Source organism: Pristis pectinata, chromosome 13 (assembly GCF_009764475.1).
Source record: "Pristis pectinata isolate sPriPec2 chromosome 13, sPriPec2.1.pri, whole genome shotgun sequence".
NCBI lineage: Eukaryota > Metazoa > Chordata > Chondrichthyes > Rhinopristiformes > Pristidae > Pristis > Pristis pectinata.
This window is the reverse complement of record NC_067417.1, coordinates 33,616,262-33,642,433: the sequence shown is the minus strand read 5'-3', so window position 1 is coordinate 33,642,433 and position 26,172 is coordinate 33,616,262. Positions and strand designations below refer to the sequence as shown.

Here is a 26,172-nt window from a genome sequence, read left to right as displayed (position 1 = left end):
CCTTATCAGCAATCTGACTTTTTCTTATTACACCAAATCAAACTGTCTCACATAGATGCATATATAAACAGTGTCCCACCATTGCATCTGATCACCTTATTTAGGGCAACCTTCATCAGGATGGAATGAAAAATTCCAGACTTCCTTGTGGAAAAATGTTCTGCATTCTTGGTCACATAAGATTCAGTTATTTAAAATAAAAAGTGCATATTCTTTAGACTATGTTCTTACCTGTTATACCAGTTGAACAAGAGCCAATTAACCCCTTCCAACTGGTACTCCCTGAGCTCATTACCAATCTTGTATTCCCTGGATTTTTCAAGCTTCTTCCAAACAGTGGGAGGAGGTCGCTCCTTTGTTAAGATGGATATGAAAATAAAGCACAAATAAGGAAATAGCTGAGCATTAGAAAATAAACTCTTACAGTCATTATTAAGCATCGCCATTTTTCATAGTGCCCTGATGTTCTTTGGCATCATATATTTTACTGTTAACCTGTTTAAATTTTGAATAAAAATGGTCATTCAGTTATATCCAAACAGCTAATCAAAATACAGGGCAGCACAAAATATTGTATGCTTTAATTATTTGTTTTTGACTTTTGCAGATGCCTTTTAGATTTGGTTATTTTTGTATTTTCATTTCAATGTGATAAATTTTAAAATGAAAATAGTCCTCTCAGCTGTGGCTCAGTCAATGGCACTCTTGACTCTGAATTAATGCTCTGGTTCAAGTCCCACTCCAGAACATCAGCAGAAAAATAGGAGTGCTACACAGTTGGAGGTGCTGTCTTTCAGACAAGGCATTTAACCAGGAGTTCTTCGGCTGTCCAAAGAGAACATAAAAGATCTCATGACACTAGTAGGTAAGTTTCTCTGTCAATATTTAACATTCAGGCGGCATTTCCAAAAGCACCATCTGGTCATTATCACATTGCTGTTTGTTGCAGCTTGCTATGTGTAAATTGGCTGCAGCATTTCCTAGATCATTTCAGTAATCACACTTCAAATTACTTCATTGGCTATAAGGTGTCCCTGAAAGGCACAAAAAAAAATCCAAGTTTTCTTTACCCTCTCGAACAGACACCCACAGCTCAATATCTACCTATACGATACTGTGATTAAGAAATTGTAACAACTTATTTTCATTGATATACAAACAGTAATCAGTAACCTTGCACAATTGCCAATATGTATACATCCAACCTCTGAAAAGACAATAAAGGAACAACGATTGTTAAGTCAAGACATATATTTTAGTAACTTCTTGGAATGCTCCTGTAACAATACAAACCAAATACATATGACACTACCTGGAACAGCAGATCCAATAGTAACTTTTTCAAAATTTTCTTCTATGGCTGTTTCTAGCTAGGAAAACCAAGATGCTATATCTTAATTCCTGGATGTTTAAGACCTACCTTCACTAGTCCCACCTTGAGACACTTTGCAATCTGATGATTTATATATATTTGCTTACACCCTTCCATACTCACTCATTCCCCAAACCAAAGTTTCACAGAGCAGCATTTCAGTTTTACAAATGTAACAAAACACATTTACATTACATGTGTATTATCTGAAAATGTTATTGTCTATTAAAGAAAAAAAACATACCTTTAAAATATTCATTCTGCTTTTGAGTAGTGCTAGCCAGCAGTTTGTTAAGAATCTCTTAGTCATAGAGGAATATAGCATGGAAACAGGCCCTTTGGCCCAACTCATTCGTGGTGACCAAGGTACCCACCTAAGCTAATCTCATTTGCCAATGTTTGGCCCATATCCCTCTAAACCTTTTCATAACTAAAGCTTGGGATTGTGTTCACCAAGATTCACTATACATTTGAACAAGTGGTATCACTACTCATCCAGGGAGTTATTAATTATCTTCCATACTTCTGATTTTCTACACAAAACCCTCAACTTTCTGAGTCAGAGTCCACTAAATCAATTCTTACTACTAAATCAAAGCTGACCATTATTAAGAATTTATATTCAACACCAAAATTATTTCCAATCTTTAAAAATAATGAAAGGTACTTGGGTAATACAAAGTTTCAGCAAGGATTTCCACTTTGAATTTTTTTTAAGCAGTAAACTAACAGCATTATAGATGCATATTGTTTACTTACCACACGCTTTAGGGAAGGTTTTGCCTGCTGCAACCGTTCAAACTCCTCAATCTTTGCTTGATCTACATCTTCTCTAAGCTCCCAGGTACTATCCTCATATGGCAGTGAGCACCATTTAACCAAGTAGTAAACAACGGCCTGTGTTGAAGTAAAATGTGCTTAGAAAGTTTATAAAAATGTTGCTACAGTATTCTCTGGGAAATCGTTGAAATTAAATGAATGACCTCATTCTAAGCAAGATCATTCCAATTCCGCTTGTAAAGAGTCGGAGTTGTAAATAGAATATGCTAAATGCTGCCACTTGAGGCAAATACCAATACTTTTTTGTCCAATCGCCATTATGATTTCTAACCAATTTCAAATGTGGGATGGTCCTTATAAATGAAAAAAATAATAATGGTCTGTAATGATGATTACCGGTGAAATTACTATATACCAAGATACTACTTCAGCAAAACAGAATGAATCCAAAACCATGATCATGTTCATCGTTTCTCTCACAATTTAAAATAATAAGTTAAAGTAAATGGCAGGGACTGATTCACCTTGGGTCTTTCAAAGAGTCAAACATCCAGTAAAATCAGTGACTTGTACTTAAGTCTAGAGATTTACCACATTCCAAAGGATGATTTTCTGTGGAATCCACAATAAGATTACACTACAATACCTCGCCAGTGTCCGTGTCTTCACAACACGAGTGTTCCAATATTCTATCCACTTCAACATAGTCTGGATTGAATGGCTCATCATCCATCTGTTAGTGGAGGCAAAAATGCTAAGTAGTTTAGCAATGGTGTACTTATAATTATTTAACTATTAAGTATAATTAGATTTTTCCCCAGTTTTTTTGATGTCAGATATGATTACATATGAAGTACACCTTGTACTACAGTACATATCTCACATTGTAACCAGAATTATAAATGATTATGCCTTTACAAATATTAATTCAAGGACTGCATGGTTGAAAACCTATCCCTCGTCAAGAAATGCTGAGGTTTCTAAGGTGAAGGAATAAAGTCCTTGCTAGCATTATAAGAAATGTTTCATTAGAAGGTAGCCCCAGCCTAGATATGGGGTTCATCTGTCCTGCAAGAAGTTAAGGGTGGGGGAGAGGCTACATAGCTATTGTTTTTACAACACCTCACGCAGCCTGTACATTCTTGCTCTAAAGATGTTTCACATATAGTTAGACTACATTCAACAGAGGAATGTCGTGCTGCCACACTACAGAAATGTCTCTTATTGCCTGCAGGAAGTTCTGCTGATCCAGTGAATAACATGAGGGTCCTGCATCTGGTGGCAACAAGCCAAGTATGCAATGGCTTCTATTCAAAACAATGGCTGAGCTGTCAGCCCCTCCGTGTCCTCCAGCAGAATGTCTCAAAGCGCCCCAGCCTTGCATACAGCCTGTATGTATTGAAATGTGCCTTTCCAAGTTGATCTGCAATCATTTTGCTTCAGGTGGAGGTAATGAAACCCAGTTTCAGTGCCTCACTCCAGTTTTTACCAAAGTTAGGGAGTCTGTATCACATTCTAAGTAGCCACATGGACTTTTCAATGCCTGAGCTTCACTGGACACATGTGTGCTTGGAGGCCACATCTATTTTGGAGATGGACAGGGTTGATTTGCAGAGAACTCTACAGAGACCACAAATCCTGGATACAACAAAGGATGTGCAATTGTCAGATGTAATTAAAAGAAACATCAACCATCTGCTGAAAAGAGACAATGGAGCCCTGATGGAGAAGTTTGTCCAACTCAATGGAGCCTTGCCTATGCCCACTTTGAAGTCACAAGTGCATAGAACCCAGAGTAGCTCCCTAACGTAGACACTGGGGAGAGAGTCAGCAGGCTCACTAATACTTCTGGTGCAGTACAAACATCGTTCCAGATTAGAAGTTTTTTTTGGCACTTAATGTTTGTTTCAGAAATTTGTTTGTTACAGAAATTTGCTATGTAGAAAATGTACTTAATGGACCTGAAAGCATGATATGCGTCTGCACACTAAGATGGAAATTTGGAATGAGTCACAGGTAATGGGAAAGATGAAAAATACCCACGGCTAATTTTAGTCCATAAACACTTTGAAACTCACCGCTGCAAAGAAATGGCCTCTCTGTGCCTGTTTAATCTTAAAGCGTTTCACTTTCTGATGTATTCTTTTGTCTTTCATCAACTCTGCTTCTGTGGCCCATTCACAATGCAGATATGAGCTGGAAATTGTAATATGAAAAAATACCATTAAAAAATTAACACCATTAATTGGTTTAGTCATTGGTGCTAGTTATACCACTCATCTAATAAACCAAGCAGTATTGACAAAGCAATAGTACATAAAGGAATATCAGTATTTTATCAAGTTTTACCAAAATCTACAAATGTGCATCATTATATTTTTTATACCTATAGCACATTGTTTAAATGGCGTATTTGCACTTCATTGAGCCTGTGTGATATCCAGCATTTACTCATACCAAAACTAAGGAGCAAATCAGAATTTATATTCCAGGGTAGAGTGCATGAACTTCATAAAGTAGTACTCTGAAGCCGGGCATTGTCCCTTTGATAGAGTTACCTAATTAGTCCCAATCCCCTGGCCTTTCCACAGTGACCAACAAGATTCCTTTTTTCCCATTTCAACTAATTAACTAATTCCCTTTTGAAAGTTACGAATGAAATTGTTTCTAGAATTCCTTCACCTGGTGCATTTCAGATCATATCTTGCTGCTTAACAATTTCTGAACCATTGTTATTTTCCAATCTATTTTTTTTATGTAATCTGTGAACAAAATTTATGGTTAAGATTTATCGCCTTAAGATTGTAGGAACAACATTAACAGAAACCTGATAATCATTCACATTACAATAAGTTGTTAAATTGGTAAATTCAAATTACAGCAAATTCACAGAACAATATCAGCTGTGGCTTGGTTAGTAGCAGTCCTGCCAGAATCAGAAAGTTGCAGGTTCAAATCCCACTCCAGAGGCCTAAATACAAAATTCAAGACCGAAACTCTAATGCAATGATAACAGATTGCTCTACTGAAATTCAGATGAGACATGAACCCAGGCCCCCATCTGCTCTCTGAGATGAATATGAAACACTCAAGGTCACTATTTTGAGGAAGAGCAGGCGAATTAACCCCTAACATCCTGAGTAATACTTCCCTTTGAAGCAATATCACTAAAACAATTTATCTGAGGATTTTCCCTTTGCTGCTCACCATAGCCTGCTGTGCATAAATTTGCTGCTATTTCCTACCACAGTGACTGCACTTTAAAAAGTACTTCACTGGACTATAAGTCCTTAGAATGTGTTAAAAGGGAAGTGAAAGTAACTATACAAATGCAAGTATTTTTCTTTTATCATCTGGTACTTAGCACATTTCTTTGACCTAATATTCTTATCGTTGTCGTTTAGTATAAATGAAGCAAATTTGAAGGTGATGATTTCAACATCTTCAGCTTGACAACAATAACCGTCATGCAAACTCACTGATGCAGCCAAAAATATGTAATTATGATATCTTTCATGATCAAATCAGCATCAAATTTTATATTCTGTTACATTTTGCTAATCACCTGCATTCAGTCTTTTTCCAATTAACTGAAATAATGGGTTAGAATTTGCTCACATACCTCCTCCATTTCCATTCAGCAGCCAACTGCTAGAAATAATGCAAAAACATCACAGAATATCTGGGAATACAACTTGTTCTCCCAATGGAAACCATAATTAGGCATTTTATTTCCGGAACAAAGCTATCTATCTCTTCACTAACCCATTTCTTTTTCCACAAATATATTTTGCAATAAAATTCTATTCACCCATGAGATATACACATACAAGTTGCTACCTAGATTTTTCTTAATTAGCTGAGATATATGCAAATTCCGTGGCTAAATGAAAATAGCAAGATCAAGCAGAATGTTGAATGTCCACTGAAATTAACCCTGAAGTAGAAGGTCACAACATCTAAAAAAAAGGTTTACTTACTAGTTTTTGTACTTAACAAAAAATTCTTCAACATCAGCCATATGTCCATTGGCCACCTAAACAAAGAAGCCGTTTGATTAAAATTACTTGTCAAACGTTCATTAATGAATAAATACAGGCGACCCCATGTTACAGCCACTCGTGTTACGGAAATTCACCCCTCATGGAATTCACAAATCACTACCTAAAAATTTGAGATGCTGAATAAAACTCATTCTCACGGAATTCGTGTGAATAAAAGTAAATAACTGAAAATAATTTTTATTTTTCAGTTTTCTTTTCTCGACACATGGCTTCATGTTATGGAAAATCATGAAATGGAATGCTTTCCAGGAATGCAACCCCCCTGTAACAAGACGGTCGTCTGTATGAGGCACTTTATGGAAAAAAAACACATCCGATATCAAGTATCTGATCATCCTAAAGGGGCTTATAGGATTTTGCCAGATACTTCTCAGACTTAGCAACAAACACTACGTCCTTGGTGAGCAATGTCCTTCTCTCTGCTCCCTGTTAACTCAAGCATGGCTTGATCCACATAATTATCTGATGATACAGGTCAGTCTTGCTGGTCCTGTCTCCCATTTCAAAATGACTTATCTGTTGTCCTTCCTCATCCTATGTGGGCTGCATGTGGATAGCCAATCCCGCTGGCCTGAAACACCCCAGGTTTCACTGCCAATGTCCAGACAGCAACAAAGTCTGCTGTGGTGTGGAGAAATTGTCTCAGGCATGAAACACCCTAAAAGGTTTTGACAGCCTGCAAGTCCATGCCCCTAGCTTTGCCAGCTATAAAAGCTATGAGATTTACCTAACAACTTTTTTCATGTCTTTATCATTCAAGGATATTTAAAACTATCATTTGAATAATTTAAACATGGAAGTATAATAAAGTTAACTGAAACACCTACAAACAACCATTAAACAAAAGCAAAATAACTAAGAGCCTTCCTTTCCCTTTACTTGCTAATCTGAACCCCAGAAATCCCATTGAAATCAATGTGCAATTTTGCAGTGTAAATGTTGATGAGACCTACAGTGAGATCTGGCCTACATTATCACCATGGTGATCAATCACAAACCTCTGTTACAATTAGCTCAATAAATTGAAAAACTCTCTTCACTCTGTAGATGGTGGAAGAATAGATATTATTAAAGTGTGTAATCCTGCCATGTTATAAAACAAGTTTATTGAAAGTAAAGTATAGCAGAAGTCAATACATCAGAACAGACAATTTCAAACTCGACTGGGAGATTACAAATAGAAAAACAGGACAGTTTGCTAACTTTCTGGGCATTGCTAAACTGGATCAGCATTAATAACATGAATCACATAAGCATTAATAGCACAATTTATAATTTAAGCATCAATAACATAATTTATCTGAAATTTTTTTGTCAAACAATACAGTCTCAAGCTTCTGTCTCAGAAACACAGGAAGGCTGCAGCGGTCTGGCAAAAATCCCAATGTGCCTGGGTGCTGATTTTCCCCGCAGACACCTGATGGACTATTTATAACTGTGAGAAACTCTGTCCATTCTACAGACATCTAGATTATCAATCACTTCCGACAGACATAACGGCACTCGGCTCCAACCGCACAATGGACACTAGATGCAAATCAATTAATAGCTGAAGCTAAAATTTCCTCTTTGTCTAATTAAACAATAAACCATGCAGCTCAAGTGAACCAAAGAAATATTGTGAAAGTCTCTCATGGAGATCTTTGTATGAATACACTTGTCAAGGTAGGTACGTTAAGTACTTTCATAAGAAAGTCCAGTTGTTTTGAGAAAAATAAATTAGATACTTGTTCAGCAGTGGAGTGAAAATTGTGGTTGAGTTGTAAATTGTGGCTGAATTGTAGAAGAAATGAAATTGTGTAGAAGTAATATTTACGTTCAATAACTGTGATGCTTAGAAGTCAAGAGCGATACTTGTTTTGGGGGAAAAAAAAAATCAAGTTAAGCCACATAAACATACCTTTAAACTACCTAAGTTAATATTCCTTGGTGCACTGCAGTTCATTGGTCCACTACACAAAATAGAAGGAAAGGTCAAATGGGAATCTTTCCTTTATTAGCAAGACTGGGAATAATGGGGAGTATATGCTAAAAATATCTACAGCTCCTATTGGACCACATGTACCGCCTAAATTCTGGTCTCCAGATTACAGGAAAGATGCAAAAATCTGCAGATACTGGAAATCTGAAACAAATACAGAAAATGCTGGTGATACTCTGCAGGTCAAGCAGCATATGTGGAGAAGAGTTAATATTTCACGTTGGTGACTTGTGATCAGAAGGAAACGTTAGAAACGAGGAAAACAATGCTAGAAATCGGAGTTAAAAACACTGCAGTTGCTGAGAGCCTTAAGTAAAGAGAAATGCTGGAAATGTGCAGCAAGTCAAGCAGCATCTAATGGAGAGAGAAAACCTGAGTTAATATTGCAGGTTGATGACCTTCGATCAAAAGTGGACGGTTCCAATATAAACTGGAAAGACGGTTACCTAAAATTGTTGAATTTGAGTTTTGAGTCCCGAGAGCTGTAACGTGGCTAGTCAAAAGATAAAGTGCTATTCCTCGACTTTACAGTACAGGATGCCAAAGAATAGTCAGAGTGGTAAAATTATAGTGGCAGAAAACTGGAAGCTCAATTTCATCCTTGAGGGCTGAACAAAATATTCAGCAAAGGAGTCACCCAGTAGTTTCACCAAACCAGAGGAGACCACATTGTGAACACCAAGTGCAGTACACTAAATTGAAAGTACAATAATTGAATTGTTGCTTCATCTGGATGAATTTATGAGAATATTGTCAGGACTGGAAGACTGTGGATATGAGAAAAGACTGGATAAGTTAATGTGTTTTCCTTCAAAAAGAGAAGGTTGAGGGGACACTTAAGTGATGTATGAAATTATGAGGTCCAAGACAGAGTAATATCAAGAGCCTTTTTCTCTCAACAGAGAAAAGACAGAGATGTGTGCATGGGCATTGGAGCCTGAACTTCATGTCATCATTAGCTCCTTCACTGAAGTGTACAGAAGGTCGGACCTTACACGAAACATATGCGAAAAAATATGTCCTCTAATAACCTAACCAATACATGACACCACTCTCACCCTGACAATAAAGTGGCACAATGAGACCCTGGAAAATGCTAACCATTTTTTTTTTCACGATCTCAGGAACAACTTAGTAAAGGAAAACATGAAATTCATGAGCTCCTCCAGTCTGCCAGCACAGCCTTTGGTTGCCCAAGGAATAGTGTTTGAATATCAAGACCTCAAATCCAGCCCAAGGATTTCCTTCCCTCCTTTATGTTCAGTGTTCTTTCTGAACCTCTCAAAATCAATTCACTTTTCCTTGCCTAGTAAGTCTGACATGTGGATCCAAATAGGGCTTAAGGCCTGGATTAGCCAGTGGTAGAGCAGATTTAAAGGACTCTCTGGTCAACTTCTGGTTCTATTTCTTATGTTCTGATTAAAACAGTGGACCTGGAAAGCGGCAATAAACTGTTAGCTACTTCTTTATATGAAGATAGTGATCTTTCATGTATACTTCTGCATCCTCAATCAGTTATCCAATTTATCATCTTCCTTCCGTTAATAACCATAGAGAGCAATGCAAATATTTTATGAAGAATTTTGGAAATAAATTAATATGGAGAGCAGACTTCAAAACTTGGGCCTCTGTACCTCCCTCTGCAACTGGACCCTCAACTTATCGGGAGACCACAGTTGGTGCAGATGCGTAGTAACATCTCCTCCTCGCTGACGATCAACACAGGCGCAACTCAAGGATGCATGCTTAACTCACTGCTCTACTCTCTCTACACTCATGACTGTGTGGCTAGGCACAGCTCAAACGCCATCTGTAAATTTGCCGATGACACCGCTGTTGTTGGCAGAATCTCAGATGGCGATGAGGAGGCATACAGGAATGAGATAGATCAGCTTGTTGAGTGGGGTCACAACAAAAATCTTGAACTCAGTGTCAGCAAGACCAAGGAATTGATTGTGGACTTCAGGAAGGGGAAGTCGGGAAAACACACACCAGTCTTCATTGAGAGGTCAGCAGTGAAAAGGGTGAGCAGCGAAAAGGGTGAGCAGCTTCAAGTTCCTGGGCGTAAACATCTCAGAGGATCTATCTCGAGCCGAAAGCATTGATGCAATCATGGAGAAGGCATGCCAGTGGCTCTATTTCATTAGGAGCTTGACGAGATTTGGTATGTCACCAAAGACCCTTGCAAATTTCTGCAGATGTTAGGGGAGAGCATTCTGACTGGTTGCATCACCTCCTGGTATGGAGCCTCCAATGTGCAGGATCGAAAAAGGCTGCAGAGGGTTGTAGACTTAGCCAGCTCCATCACGGGAACAACCCTCCCTGCCACTGAGGACATCTTCAAGAGGCGGTGCCTCAAGAAGGTGGCATCTACCATTAAGGACCCTCACCACACAGGACATACCTCTTCACGTTACTACCATTGGGGAGGAACTAAAGGAGCCCGAAGATCCGCACTCATTGTTTCAGGAACAGCTTCTTTCCCTCTGCAATCAGATTTCTGAAAGGTCTATGAATCCATGAACACTATCTCGTAATTCCTCTTTTGCACTGTTTATTTATTTCTGTAACTTATAGTAAATTTTATGTCTTTATATCTTGCACTGTACTGCTGCCACAAAACAACTTTCACGACATATGTCAGTGATAATAAACCTGATTCTGAGACAAAGTACAGATCATTAAAAGTAATCTATATTAACTCTTAATGTTCACTTTAACATTTTAAAATTTTTTGTCTGTAAGGAACACTGCAGGCGATTAGCAAATCCTGTAAATATTTAATAAACTACACACAGAGGTTTCAAATATTAAAGTAATTTTAAAGAAATTATTTATAAAGACTCTGGTGCAGCCAACTATGATTTTGTGCAGATGGCTACCAAAATAAGAATTAATGAGCATGCGGTTATAATCCAGAAAGCTGTAATTTCATCTGCAGAGATGAGGCAGCAGACTTCAAATCCTGCAGAAAGTCATCTGTTCGTGATAGAACCCTTTGCACTTCTACTATCAGACTCTGGACCGCCAAATTCAACAGGGTTCAATGCACTCAGATATAGGATCAGGATCATTTTAATGGCAAATACCAACCATATGATCCCCAACAGCATGCAGAATTAAAGCTCTCACAAATGATTAGAAATCAACAAATTAAGTTGCAATTTTCATTGCAAATGAATGAAAAACATGTAAAAATGAGCAATTTCCACACTGAAAAGATTCTCACCTCTTTTTTAACTAGTCTTGAGGCCATAATTTTATCCACAATTGCAGCATCTTCTTCACTTGGGTTTTCCTAGGGAAGAGACATCATTCTTAAACAATATCTAACAAACAAGGAATTCCAATATATATTCCATCATGCTGTCATTTCCAAAAAGTTTTGAGAAGTAATATACTAGTTACCCTATTACATAACTTTAAATTTGAAGGAAAACAGGCCATCAATAATAAATCCTAAATTTAGATTCAATTGGGAAATGTCCTCTCCAGATTTCATCATTCCTTGACCAGGCTGATTCACATCGACCTAAAGTTTGATTACACAATAATGCTAAAACTGCTGGCATTCACCCACCATTACTCTGTGAAAATCACAGCAATTTTGGGATTTTCACACAGATGTAGCTTATTGCAGAAATCCTGTTGGTCATGATCCAAACTCCTTCCAATGCCTTCTTTTGCAATGGATTCATGGTGAATTCCTCAAATGATATGAATTTAAGCAACATCAACTAGTTCTGCTTTAAAATAACTTAGTCACAAGTTCCAAATAGGTCTTTGATGATACTGTTATTGCTTTGCAAATAATATGGCTTTAAAATTACTTTTACAATCGTGTTCTTCATGGATGTTTCAAAATACAAGGTTTCTATCAGAGGTTTTCAACCTGGGGGTCCACGGCGGGTTGCCAGGGTTGCGAGCAAGCCAAGAAAAAAATGGAAATGCGACCTGTTACAAAGACGTAGTTTACTTGCTTGCTCCAGTTTTCCACTATTCAGAAAATCGGCCATATCTATTCTATCTGTTATTGGCGACAATCTTAGAGACTTAGACGGTGTTCCCTTCTGGTAAGCTGCCGCTTAATATTCGATTTGTGTAGTTAGTAGTGTTCGCTACTCATTACTATTGTTGTGCACTGTAGTGTTAGCGAGACTGAGTGACGTTGTCGGTGTGCCTTAATAATATTGCTTACTTACCGTGCATTTAGATAAGATCTTTATTAGTCACATGTACATCGAAACACACAGTGAAATACATCTTTTGCGTAGTGATTTTTGGGGGACAGCCCGCAAGTGTCGCCACGCTTCCGGCGCCAACATAGCATGCCCATAACCTCTTAACCTGTACGTCTTTGGAATGTGGGAGGAAACCGGAGCACCTGGAGGAAACCCACACAGACACGGGGAGAACGTATAAACTCCTTACAGACAGTGGCCGGATTTGAACCCGGGTCGCTGGCGCTGTAAAGCATTATGCTAACCACTATGCTACCATGCCTGCACAGTGACATCACTGTTAAACGAAAAGTGCGCAAACGTGTAAATTTTAGATTAGTTTTGATAATTTTGTTTATCAGTAATAGTAATTAAACTGTCCAGCATGTATTGCTGAGTATGGAGAAATTTCTGAAGAAAAAAGCTGACCAGAAACCGGAAGATTCTGATGACGAAGGGGATAAGGGCGACCGAAAGAGAAAACAACGCAAGTACGATCCAGAATACATTTCTTATGGCTTCATCGCAGTGGGGACAAATGCTGACCAACCTCTGTCTTGTGTGTTTGCAAACACTGTCCAACGATGCAATGAAACCAGCGAAACTGAAGCACCATTTAACAACAGTGCATCCAGATATTGCCAGTAAGCCGAAGTAATATTTTGAGCAGCAAAAGGAGCTGTACCTCAAGCAGAAAGGCAAAATGACAGCCTGCGTCACTGTAAATGAGAAGGCTTTTCGCGCATCATATTTGGTAGCATTATGAATAGCATGTTCCAGAAAGCCTCACACAATTGGAGAAGAGCTTATACTGCCTGCAGCAATAGATATGTGCGAAGTTGTACTGGGAAAAGAATCCAGTCAAAAACTGAAAGCCATTCCACTGTCTGATGACACAGTAAGCAGAAGAATTGGTGATATGGCGGAAGAAATACAGAGCCAGCTGATAGCACGTCTTCAGCAAGTCAGATTTGCGATTCAGCTCGAGGAAAGTACTGATGTTGCCAGTGCTGCGCAGTTGTTGATTTATGTTCGATATTGCTGGGAAGGAGGGGCTTTGGAAGACTTTTTGTTTTGCAAGGCGCTCCCAGGGCGTGCAACTGGTGAAGAACTTTTCCGTGTGCTTGATACTTTTTTTTTGTACGATCGGCATTGGCATGGACACAGTGTATTGGAGTATGCATGGATGGTGCTGCCGCAATGACGGGACAGAAGTCGGGTCTAGTCGCACGAGCAAAAGAAGTAGCTCAACACGTAGCAGCAACCCACTGCATGATTCACCGTGAGGCTTTGGCTTCAAAGGATATGGATGAAAATCTTGCGGATGTGTTTTCCACGTGCATTAAAATCGTTAACTTTATCAAAGCCAGGCCACTCAATCATCGTTTGTTTGAAAACATATGCCGTGAAATGGAAGCCGAGCATAAGCATTTGTTGCTTCATACAGAAGTCAGATGGCTGTCACGAGGCCGCGTTGTGCAGCGTGTATATGAAGTGTGAGATGAACTGCTCATTGTTCTAAATGAGCATAACGGATCATTGGCACAGTTCTTGACAGATGAGACATGGGTTGCCAGATTAGCTTATCTTGCAGATATTTTCAACATTTTGAACAGCTTCAATCTATCATTGCAAGGACCTGGCTCAAATGTTCTGAAAACGCATGACAAAATCAATGCCTTCCAGAAAAAACTCTGTATCTGGAAGGGAAGATGCGAGCAAGGTGTCTATGATATGTTTCCGTTGCTGGCTGACTTTCTGACAGTGAACGAGACTAAGACAGAGGCCATTGCGAGCACCGTTTTGAACCATATTCAACAGTTGTCACATTATTTCCATGAGTATTTCAGCGACGATGACATGAGCATGTTTAATTGGATTCAAAATCCATTTGAATGCATGCTTACTGATTTAACTGGACGTGAACAAGAAGAATTGGCTGAACTGTCATCTGACAGGACTTTGCGCTTGCAGTTCAATCGAATGTCACTGTTGTCGTTCTGGACAGCATGTTCCCAGGAGTATCCACTGCTGTCCGGCAAAGCCGTCAATGTTCTGTTACCATTTGCAACCATTTACTTGTGCGAAACAGCATTTTCTGCAGTCACTGCTATGAAAACCAAATACAGATCAAGACTGAATATTGAGGATGACATAGGTGTATGTTTGTCACACATACCACCACGCTTGGACAAACTCTGCAGTGCAAAACAGGCACAACCTTCACATTGAATTGAACACTGAAAGACACTGCTGATAATTATCGGTGATTGAAATAGTCACTATTTCAATAGGGCCTATGTGCAGTAACTTAAGTGTTGCATGCATGAATTATCGACTCTTTGATTTTATGGGCTTTGGGGGTCCGCCATCTAACAAGGACATGTTCTTGGGGGCTGCAGCATGAAAAAGGTTGAAAACCACTGGTTTATATAATCAAGTCAATGTGTTATTCCAGTTTCTACCTTAATCATGTGCATCAAGTGTTGACCTTTATTTAATAATCTATAATATTTGAAAAGTTAATTAAAATTGTTTCCAGTTTTCCTGTTGATGAGAAATTTCATTGTGATTGGCTGCTCAGCCAGCTTGATGACATCAAAGCCTTGACATAGAGGTTGCTTGACCTTCCATATTCTGAATACCACATTGATATTTTGAATTTATTAAAATTGCAAATAGTAGTCCATGTAGTCACTTACATTCAGACCATAACCCAGAAGGGAAAAATAAAAATATTACTCCAACATGTTTCTTGCCAGAGAAATTTAAGAAAATGAATTACATTAATCTTAGAACCATGTCAATGATAATGATAACGCTGGTTTTGCTGAAAATACTTGATTAAAAAAACAGGAATTACTGGTGGAAGTTACATATGACAGTGGTGAAAACACTTTTTTCCAGATATTGCCAGCAATGTCCTGATTAGACAGGGTAATTGCCAACTCGTAATAGCTAATCCATACTTTAATCATATTGGCTAAATTATTATAGCATCTGGCTATTTTTATCCAACTTGTTTACTTGGCTTCCACATCTCTTCAGTCATTAGACTCTGCTACAAATGATTAAAATGGCCTCTCACCACAAATAACTGCACGGGTTGCTCGGCAGGTAGAACCACACCAGCCCTGGTTTTCCCTTTAGCAGCAAGGCCATCATCATCATCAGAAACCTTCGTCCCAGTGTCTTCATTATATTTCTTTCTTTTTACTTGTCTGTTCGATCGTCTTTTCTGTAAAATTTATTAGTCTTAAGATCAGCATTACAGTTTTCCATCAAGCAATTAATAGCCATAACGCTAATCTGAATAATATCATTTGGCACTTTGATACTGTTGAGTTTTGTTATAGAGGAAATCCTTCTTATAAAATCCTATACTAATGCTGGCCTATTTTGAAGCCAAAATTATTTGTCTTCAAGGCCGAATTCAGTTCGCAACCAGATCTGGACTGGAAAGAGTTAATGTTCATGGTTGCCTGGGAAACAATTAGCCAGCACACTGTTTAGAAGTCTCATAATCAGGTCACACCTTGCCTTTTGCTTTAGAAAAATGAAGGACTTACTTCTGTGTAGATCTGATAATCACTTAGCAAAAATTGTGAAAAATTAAGAACACATTAATTGGGCTTTTTTTTGTTTGATTTTGCCATATTTCCCTCTCTCTCCTTGCGCTTAACCTTCTCTCTGGCCCTTAATTTCATTACCCTTTACATTGATTTCCTTTCATATCCCCTCTTCTGTTCCCCTCGTTAACATACACTTCCCTCCTCTTTTCTTAATGATGTTTTCCAACCTTTTATCTACCATCCACCTCTTGATCCTTTCATATTATTCCCATTCCTCTTTGGGATCTCTCTTGATCTCACCCACTTTCCCCTTTCACTCACACTGCCTAATCTTCCTCTAATCACTCTTTCTCCCTTACATACTCTATTCTCCTTCTAAGCTATGTTCCATCCCCCACCACATTGGTTGCCCTTCCCCCAACCATCACATCTTCTGATCTCACCCACCCACCACACTGTCCACTCCTTCCCAACACCTGTTGCCCATTATGTCAGGCACTTCCTGGGATAGGTTTGCTCCCCCGAAACACTGTATACTAAATCTTACCTGGCATCCAGCAATGGGTTCTTTCTTTATTGATGGGGTGGGAATCTGTTCAGTATCAGATCCCTCTGCTGACAAGTCATTCCTTCTTTTCTTTATTGATGGGGTGGAGATCTGCTCAGAGTCCAACCCCTCTGATGACAAATCATTCCTCCTTTTCTTTTTCTTGCCCAACGTGATTATGATTTTGCTGTTGAATAAAATGTCAATGGGTGAGGATTGTCCCTTCATGTTGAATTAATCTAAAAGTTGAAAATATCAAACTATATAAAATATTTCTCTGTGGGAGGGAAGGGATAGGAATAGCGAATACATTCTTGTGCTCTACAGGAGCGTGTTAGAGAGTGGAAGGCTTTTCCTACAGACGCACTGTAAAAATATCCCTATCCCTAATGGTTGATAGCTCTATGTAAGATTCAGAGCCTTCAAGTCAAAACACCACAAAGTAAATCTTCCACTGGACTATCATGCCAGTTTACTGATCATGGCATCCATCTTGTGTGGTGCAAGATACTGCCAAGTAATACTGCAGCAGTTTAAGAGCATGGATGTGTTTTCAACAGTTTGATAACTCCAAGTCAGTTTACTTGTCCAGTCTAACTGTTCATCGTCCAAAACTCTGGATTCTGCTCCTACTTACAGGGAAGTTCAGAGCAGTGGCACTTTTGGTTGTTTGCTTTATTCAAACACGATTAGATGTTATATTTAAGACCAGCAGATGGGATAGAAACCAGAAGAGGGGATAGTCTTAGACTAGTGGGTAAAATAAGTGATAGTGAATGAATAAGTTTCATTCTTCCAACAATTTTTTTTTCTTCTTTGATTACATCCCCAAACAAATTTCTGTCTTGATGACCTTCATTTGTTTTGTTTTCCAGTCACTTTGCACGCCTTCTCAATTTAAGAATTTAACTGAATGATAAGACGCAGTCTCCTATTCATCACCCAGGTCAGCAGCTGTACGTGAACCGGGCCAGTGTTGGCAGACTAATTAATGCTATTCACTGCAGAACCAATTATTCTATCCAAACACATCCTTCCAGGAGAGACTGGTAGATAGCAGTCAGTAGTAAAGCATTAACCAATTATATTTATCTTGATCTAGTGGTGCCTAAAATGTCAGTAATAACCATTCAATTGGAAATGTGATTATTCCGTGACTAAGTAAATTAAAGACAATGTTCGTTAATAAAAAAGGCTTAATTATTGCCATTAGTGAAGCAAGCCTGAGGATTGGGAGAATTCTAGGAATAATGACAAATCACAACAATAAGAGAGAGGCAGAATATGTGAACACTAAAAACTATAAAAAAAGACTGAAGAACTTTTGCAACCACTAACCACATAAACTTGAACAGAGTACCAAAAGTAAATGTAGATCCCAAGGAGACAAAAGAAAGAGAAAAATATATAATTGGAAACACAGATATAGTTGAGAATTCAAATATTTATGACAAAATATTTAAGACGGTAACTGCAGTAGAAATGGTGGGAATTAAGTGTCAAATGAAAGTAGTTACTAGAGCTCCAGTGACCCAGGTTCAATTCTGACCTGTGTGGAGTTTGCATATTCTCCCTGGGGTCATATGGGTTTCCCCGGGTGCTCTGGTTTCCTCCCACTTCAAAAAGATATGGAAGTTGGTAGGTTAATTGCCCTCTGTAAAGTGTCCCTAGTTTGTAGGTGAGTTGTACAATCTAGGGGGAGATGATGGGGATGTGGGAAGAATAAAATGGGATTAGTGCAATATTAGTGTAATTGGTGATTGGTGATCAGCAGACTCAGTGGGCCAAAGGGCTATGTGACTTTATGACTAGTATTTCTAGTATTAAGATGACTAAAAGATATCAAATCCCCTGGACCTTATGGTCTGTATCTCCAGGGTTCTTAAAGAGGTGGCTGCAGAGATAATGAATTCATCAGTGATGATCAACCAAATTTCCCTGGAGTTTGCACCAGTATCAGCAGAGTGGACAACAGTGAATGAAACACCATCAAGGAAGGACAGGGTAAGAAAACAGCAAACTATATAAAGGAGTTATATTGTCATCAGATGTCAGCAAGTACAGCAATATATTAAGAAGCTCTCTGCAACAGGACACTTCAAATTATAATGTAATTATACAGTATCAACATGGCTTTATGAAATTGTATTTGTCAAATCCATAGGAATTTTTCTGAGGTTATAACAGGGTTGATAAAAGGAAAATCAGAGGACACAACTTCATCTGGATTTTCAACAGGGATCTGAGAAGGAACCTCACAATATGACACTGCATAAAATGGATTCACAAATTTAATTGAAACATATTGGCATAGATTGGTTAAGTGACAGAAAACAAAAGGGGAATAAACATGTAATTTTCAAATCATCAGACTGCCGTTAGTGTGATGTCACCAAGATCAATCACGGACTGCCAACTGTTTACAATTCATATTAATGAATTAGTTGAAAAGATAGACAGTGGCATGTCCAGGTTCGCTGATGAATCAAAGTCAGGTGTTAAATGGAGCTGGGAAGATAAGTGGTCTGTGGTGGTCCATGAAATGCAAAAAGTTAACATGCATGCAGAGAAAGGAATTAGGAAGACAAATGATACACTGGGGCTTTACGGTGAGGCATTTTGAATATCAGAAGTATCTTCAGAAACACCATTTGAAGGGCAAGCCAGGAGGTGGCCACAACTGTCTCCACCAGGAATAAGAATCCCCACACATTATAGCAAGTCTCACAAACTATGTCACGTTGTGCTCTAGACAACTAGAAATACTGTTCTCTCACGCAGACACTTATTCAGCTACCCACAAATGCACAGATAAGTAAAAATCACCAAATGTGATGCCTCACTCCTTATCCTCTCCTGCATTCACCCACAATATACCACATAACATCAGAAAAGGGGTCACATCTCCTAAGGTAGGACAATGAAAAGGTTATTCAATCTCCATCAGCTCCTCCATTTAGGCTGAGTCATTAAGCGTCAGAAGAGAGGATGCCCACATGGAGGAGGATCCTCTCAGATTCAACTTCTCTCCCACATAAAGGAGGCATAAGGGCAGAAGGGCTTCTGAACCCCAAAACAACTCTGGAAATGACAGCTGGCCTGTTCTACCCCAGAAAAAATTACCTTTATGTGTGACTTGTACGTGAAAAATGTGTGCAGATGGATTCAACTTTTAGGCTAATATACTTGCCTAGCTGCCAGTGGAGATTTATTAGATTCATTCCTGGGATGAGGGGCTTCTCCAAGGAGGAGAGATTAACATTGGCCAAATGCTCACTGATGTAAATCTTTAAATTGGTAAACTGGTTTCACATGTACTGAGGTAAAGTGAAAAACTTGTCTTGCATGCCATCCATACAGATCATTTCATTACACAGTGCATTGAGGTAGTACAGGGAAAACAATAACAGAATGTAGAATAAAGTGTTACAGTTACAGAGAAAGTGCCACGCAGGTAGACAATGAGGTGCAAGACCATAGTGAGGCAGATTGTGAGGTCAAGAGTCCATCTTATCATACTAGGGGACCGTTCAATAGACTTATAATAGCAGGATAAAAGCTGTCCTTGAGCCTGGTCATATATGCTTTCAGGCTTTTGTATTTTCTGCCCGATCCGGGGGAGGAGGGGGCGAGAAGAGAGAATGTCCGGGGTGGGTGGGGTCTTTATGTTGGCTGCTTTACCGAAGCAGTGAGAAGTGTAGAATTTATTGGAGTTTAGAAGAACACGGGGTTATCAAGCTGAGATATACAAAATTCCAAGAGGAACTGACAGGGTAGATGGAGTTTCCTCGGGCTGGCAAACCTCGATCTGGGGGCACTGTTACCAGACAAGTGATTGAACATTTAGGACATAGGAGGAGAAATCTCTTTACTTGAAGGTTTGTAAGTAAACATTTAGATTTCTTCACCCTGATGGTCTTTTCTTCACCCTGATGGGTTGCAGATGGTCTTTAGTGATGTAGATTCAATGCTAAGATTAATATACTTTTGAATCCTAAGGGAATCAAAGGATATGGGGATGGTGGGAACGTGGACCAGAGGTTCAACAATAGCTAGGAATTTATTGAATCACATGAATGTAGATCAAACAAAGTGATAGATTAGGCCAAGGAAACCAAAAAAACCCATTCCTGCCTGTAATTTTCATATCCTCTCTGTCTATCTGAGACCAACTAACTCAGTACTGACTAGAGATTGAATCTGCGACCATGAGCTAGTTCTTTTGCATAATATCCCGAGCTTGGTCTGAGCAACCAACTTCTTCTGTATTGCTGGCTCCACTGCTTGCCTCCTACCCTACCCTTGTCAATTACATTTTTTGTCTCCAAAACCGACGCCCTGATTCAATTTGGTTGGATTGAAGATCCAAATGTAAAATGACCGACTTCTTCAGAACCAGCAACAGAAAAATGCACTGTAATATCATGGCATTTTACACAACAGATGGCTGCAAGCTATTGCTATGGTTTTCAACTCCTGCTTTTCAGGATTTGATTAACTTTATCAAAATAAATCAAAAATTTTACACCCATTAGAATTTTAAGGATAAACCTCGATGCCTGGAACTCTGACTGCATTTCAGCAAACAGCACAGTGGCTCAACCAGAAGAGCTGCTGCCTCACATCTCAAGTGATCCCATCATCATCCTGATCTCCGGCTCTGTCTGTGTGGAGTCCGCATGCCCTACCCGTGACCTGTGGGTACACTCCGGGTGCTCTAATTTCCTCCCACATCCCAAAGGCATGCAGATTGGGAGGTTAATTGATGATTGTAAATAGCCCCTCATGTGCAGGTGGGTAGTAGGAAATTGCAAGGTATTTGGGGAAAATAAAATAAGATATAAAGTTACGTGATCAGTGTGGGCTCAAATTAAGGACTGTTTCTGTCACTTGAACTCAACCCACCACACAAATTGATAACCATACTGGAAAAAAAGCAGGTACAATCAATGCTGAATTGTATAATCCAATGAAAGCACATTACATTATGTTTTCCTCACAACAATACAATCAAATGTAATCAAAAAGGGTAAAATAAACACTCAAAACTATTTATCTGGTACAACACGACTGAAATTGCTTCTATTTCAGATGTTAACAGTGTGACACTGTTGACATCAGGCCAATAGACTGTCATGCATCTATGTAAACTCTGTAATGTAACTCAGATCTTCTGTTGTCCTGTTCAGGCATGTGACATAAAGCACAAAGCCAATTGATCGCAGGTAGTTTCACACTGCCTCTGTTTGTCTTTGGATGTTGGGTGACAGTAACTGATGCAAGGCAAAGGCTTTAAAAGCTCCTGAGGAAATTTAGGAACCAAATGTAAAAACAAAGCAGGTCGAATCCAGGGAGCACCCACTATCATTCCACTAATTCAGTATGAACTTGGACACATTTCAATTTTCCCTGGCAAGTAAACCGTCACAAGTAAACAATGAAATATGTTTTAACTTTTGAGTGCCAACTGGCCAAGTGATATTTTTCCCGGTATATATAGCACTAGTTTTGAAATATCAGGATAAAATACTAACTGACAAAGCATCTACAATGCCACTTTACCTTAACCTCATCAATGTTCCTCATATAAGTTCCTAATATTAAATTTCTGACCACAAGAAATTTTGGCCAGCCTCAGTAAATCCAGCACAAAATCAAGTGCATTTTTCCTCAGCAGTCACAGCATTTACCTTTGAAACAGTTGTTTGTAAATGAAAGTTTAAGCATAAATTTCTTTGCTGAATCTAATATAAAATTACCAGCAATATTTATAAACATCTAAAGTATTATAAATACAGTGGGCCACACATTGAGAACGGTTCTCATATATTTATTATCTAAAACAGCTGAAACTGAGACCAAGCTAAGTCATGTTCAGTTAATCATTCTGTAGGGCAAGTCTCCAGAAGGTAAACTGTGGTAGTTATCAAAGTTATAGGTGTTAATAGTGTAAAGCAAAGGGGCACCCAGAATCACTAACATGATTTTGTACATGGCCCATCCTTCCCTTCATATTTTTTCTCCCCTGATAATAGCAATCACTTGATTCAATTATCATTTGATTCTAAAAGTGATATCAATCTTTTGGTTTACTTGTGATTCTTTTTAAGGCACCACACTTTCAGAATGATCTTATGGTCTTAGACCCAGTGTCGAGGAGACTTACCTGAAAGGTCCAGTGTTATAAAGTTCAGTTTTGTGAATTACAGAACTAGGGCTATTCTCCTTAAAACAGAAAAGGATAAGATATAATACAAATATTCTGAATTACAAAGGATAATAAGGAGAAAATGTTTCCAGTGGCTGAACTGTCATAACCAGAGGATAAATAATTAAGGCTATTAGCAAAAGAATCAGACTCCACATGAGCAGAAAATATGTGAAACACAGAGTCTGAAAAGGTGACGGTATGACATTCAATAACAATCCAATAGTAATAACAATTATTCAAAAGTAAAGGAACAAATTTAGGAGGCTAATGGGGAACAGGCACAAGGACAGAAGTGGATGTTTTTATAATTCAGTATCATTCTATAACTACGTGGTAGCCTTGGTTCAATATCTGGATTCAGAAATCCTTCATTGTTTTAATTAAATAACATCTTAAGTGAAAAATGGCTTTGTGGCTCTGGATATTTTTCTAGTTCTATTTTGTTTTAAATAAAGCATCACAAAATCTTCATCCCTACTAAATGGGAAGAGTGTCAGTTAAAATCTTCTACACCTAATCTGAGTAGTTACACGCTATATATACAAGGAGGAGCTCTCTCAACTTACCTTATTTTTGCTATATCCTTTGGCTTGGAACATAAACTGGTTCTAGAGTTCTTTGAATCTTTATCCTTCTGTTTTGCTTTGCCTTTTCCTGACTTCCTTTCTTCCTTTCGAGCAGACCCAGTGGACAAACAGGCTGGGTTTACAACTCTGGGAATATTCTGCTCCCCACGTGCCTTTGCCTTAGCTATTGCTTCTGATATGATCCGATTAGCTTTCTCTTGCTTATTCTGCATTTCCTTCTTTTTCTGTTTGTTTCCAGTCATCAGCTGTGCATTCTGTAACTTGACAACCTGCTTCGCTTGTGGACTAGAACCATCAACAGTGGTCTGGGAGGAAGGTGGCTGCAAAATAACACAAATAAAATATTATGGATACTTCAAGACAAACAATTACTGTTGTATACTTTATGCATTTAGATGCAATTCAAATTATTCTGTGGTCCAGCACAAGATAAATAAAATCCATAGAAATTAATAACAAAACTATATACAATTACTTTCTGCAATATACAGTTTTTTTCAGCTTTGACCTCTTTCCCCTATAGGAAAACTCAGCAAAGTGATCCAAGCTATAGTTGTATGGAAATAAAATAACAGAGGTAAGTGCTTCTCAAGCTTATCCAAATGGCCATACACATTACATAATACTTAGAGAGTTTCCACATCTAGAGTACTCACTGTCAACATCTTGAGTGTTGAAGCCTTGATTATCCAGCGTCAGCTGACATGGAGTAGACATTGTGTGCATATGCCTGATGTACACCTACTGAAACAATTGCTATATTCCCAACTCTCCAATGGGGAAGGAAAATGGTAAGGTCAAAAAAAATGCTTTAGAAGCAACCTCAGGATAAACATCCAGAGATCACAAAATGGGAGACAGAAGGCCAGCATCAGGCTACCTGGAGGAAGCTTAACAGAGACGCAGCGGCTGCCTTTGAGGAAAATTGTCCCCTCTGGTTATATATAAATGCTCAAAGGGTCAGGCAATTGAATCAAAGTGACTGGGATGTAATCCTGCCTTCTAACACTACCTGCCAATGTGTCTATGCCTCATGAATCTGACTCATCAGTCACCTGAAGCCATAAAAAGTGTGAGAGAGATCTTCTTCAACCCTGTGGGATCATCAAGATAAAGTCAAACTTTATAGAGTATTACAAAGGATTTCATTCCTACAATAGGGCAGAGATCGCATATTACACAGAAAAGTATACCATCCCTGCTTTTATATAATTTGCAAGTCTTTAACAAAAGCTTTAATTCCACAGATTGGTGGACTGAAAGCAGTGTAGAAGCATTAAATTATAAAGAGTTATAAACAAATTAAGGAAATGGAGAAAGACTGTAGCAAATGGATTTCAATGTCGGCACACTTGAGATTATAGGTTATGAACTGAAAAATTACAAAACAACATGTTTTCTCAATGAAGAGACAGTAGACATAGTGGAGGTCCAAAGAAAGTCAGGGGGTCCATATGCATAAACCATTAAAAATCAGAGACAACTACACAAAATAATCGAAGTGTGTAAAGGAATGCTGGCCTTTTTATCAAGAGGAGTGGATTATAAGCAGATAGAAATTATGCTACGCCAAGACAAAGGCTTGGTTGGACCACACCTAGAGAGCATCTCCAGGCACTACACCTTAACTTTGGAGATGGTGTACTTTAGGTTTACCAGAGGTCAATAGTTTAAAGTTAATAAGAATGATTACACAAACCAGGGGTTATATTCCCTGGGATTTAAAAGGTTAAGGTTGCTTTATGTTTTCACTGAGGGATACTTATAACTATTTGGGATGAAAAAAATAACTATTTCCATTTGTTATGGACCAAAAGTATCATCCAAGAACTCAGTAATGAATTTGGGAAAGATGAGTACATGAAGTTAGGTCACAAAACAAAAATGATCACACTTAACAGCAGGCCTTAAATGAGCTAATCTCATTCCAAACTTCCATTAGCCAAGTCAGGCAGTTCCTCGATAAGCTGACAGGTGGTAGGCTTGGGGCAAGACGTTTCTAACAGATTTCCCACGCCCAGAGCTGGAGCATTCAGTCAGCCAAACTCAATATTGAGTATTAAAGTATAGAATACAGAATAAATTAGATCAAAAGACAGTTGAGAATGAAACTTAAACAGGACTGTCCTGAAATGCAACATTGTCCTGGAGACCATGACAATTCTAAAGGCATTGATTGATGACTGCATCCACAATTATTCTCAAGTAATTGTGAATCTGAGTCATCACAGCTTTTATGAACTTGGCATCTGAGTAAAATTTTAAAACACAAAATGCCAATTTAGCAAAATACAAGTTAAATTTTTATAGATTTTTAAAAAAATGTCAGACATTACACAAGGTGATACAGAGGTTTCTTCTATTTGCCATTTAAAGTGAAATCAACGATGAATGCATTATTCAGGTATTTACAGATCTTTGCTGAAGAGGAAATTTCTCCCAAAGTAGCAAAGACAAATCCAAACACCTGATATGCTACAAAATTGACTGCATGATAGTTAAAACTCAGTGCAGTTTAAATTGGTTAAACCATGGGAGAGGCTACCTCTACAAAATTATAAACACGCTAGATTATATTTTCCAAGTCTTAGATTTTCTGATTACGTGCAAAATAGCACAACGAAACTGCATGCAGAATTACAGAATAAACTAGAATAAAATCAAGATGACAAATAAATTCTCCAAACTAAACAGTAAATTTCTGCCACAGGACCATACACAATATTGACTTCTGTTCACATTTAAATTGGAAGAACAAAGGATCTAAAAGTAGATCTGAATATGTGACCAAAGCCCCTTAGTTCGGCATCAACAATATTTTTAGGTCAGTTTAGCTAT

General features: G+C 38.4%; 1 protein-coding gene across 10 annotated transcripts in view; it reads right to left on the bottom strand.

Moving 5' to 3' along the window:
- chd9 (chromodomain helicase DNA binding protein 9) overlaps positions 1-26,172 on the bottom strand; it is a 210,421-nt gene that overhangs the window by 75,335 nt on the left and 108,914 nt on the right. For 9 of the 10 annotated variants that reach the window (XM_052028372.1, XM_052028375.1, XM_052028373.1 and 6 more), the window contains 9 exons: positions 23,314-23,654; positions 16,537-16,723; positions 15,506-15,655; positions 11,427-11,495; positions 6,133-6,188; positions 4,231-4,348; positions 2,799-2,885; positions 2,132-2,269; positions 232-353 (listed from right to left, as the gene is read on the bottom strand). In XM_052028372.1, the coding sequence (XP_051884332.1) occupies positions 232-353; positions 2,132-2,269; positions 2,799-2,885; positions 4,231-4,348; positions 6,133-6,188; positions 11,427-11,495; positions 15,506-15,655; positions 16,537-16,723; positions 23,314-23,654 (1,268 nt within the window). Of the gene's footprint in view, positions 1-231; positions 354-2,131; positions 2,270-2,798; positions 2,886-4,230; positions 4,349-6,132; positions 6,189-11,426; positions 11,496-15,505; positions 15,656-16,536; positions 16,724-23,313; positions 23,655-23,990; positions 24,408-26,172 lie in introns of those variants that run through there. The other variant, XM_052028378.1, reaches the window with a different exon arrangement.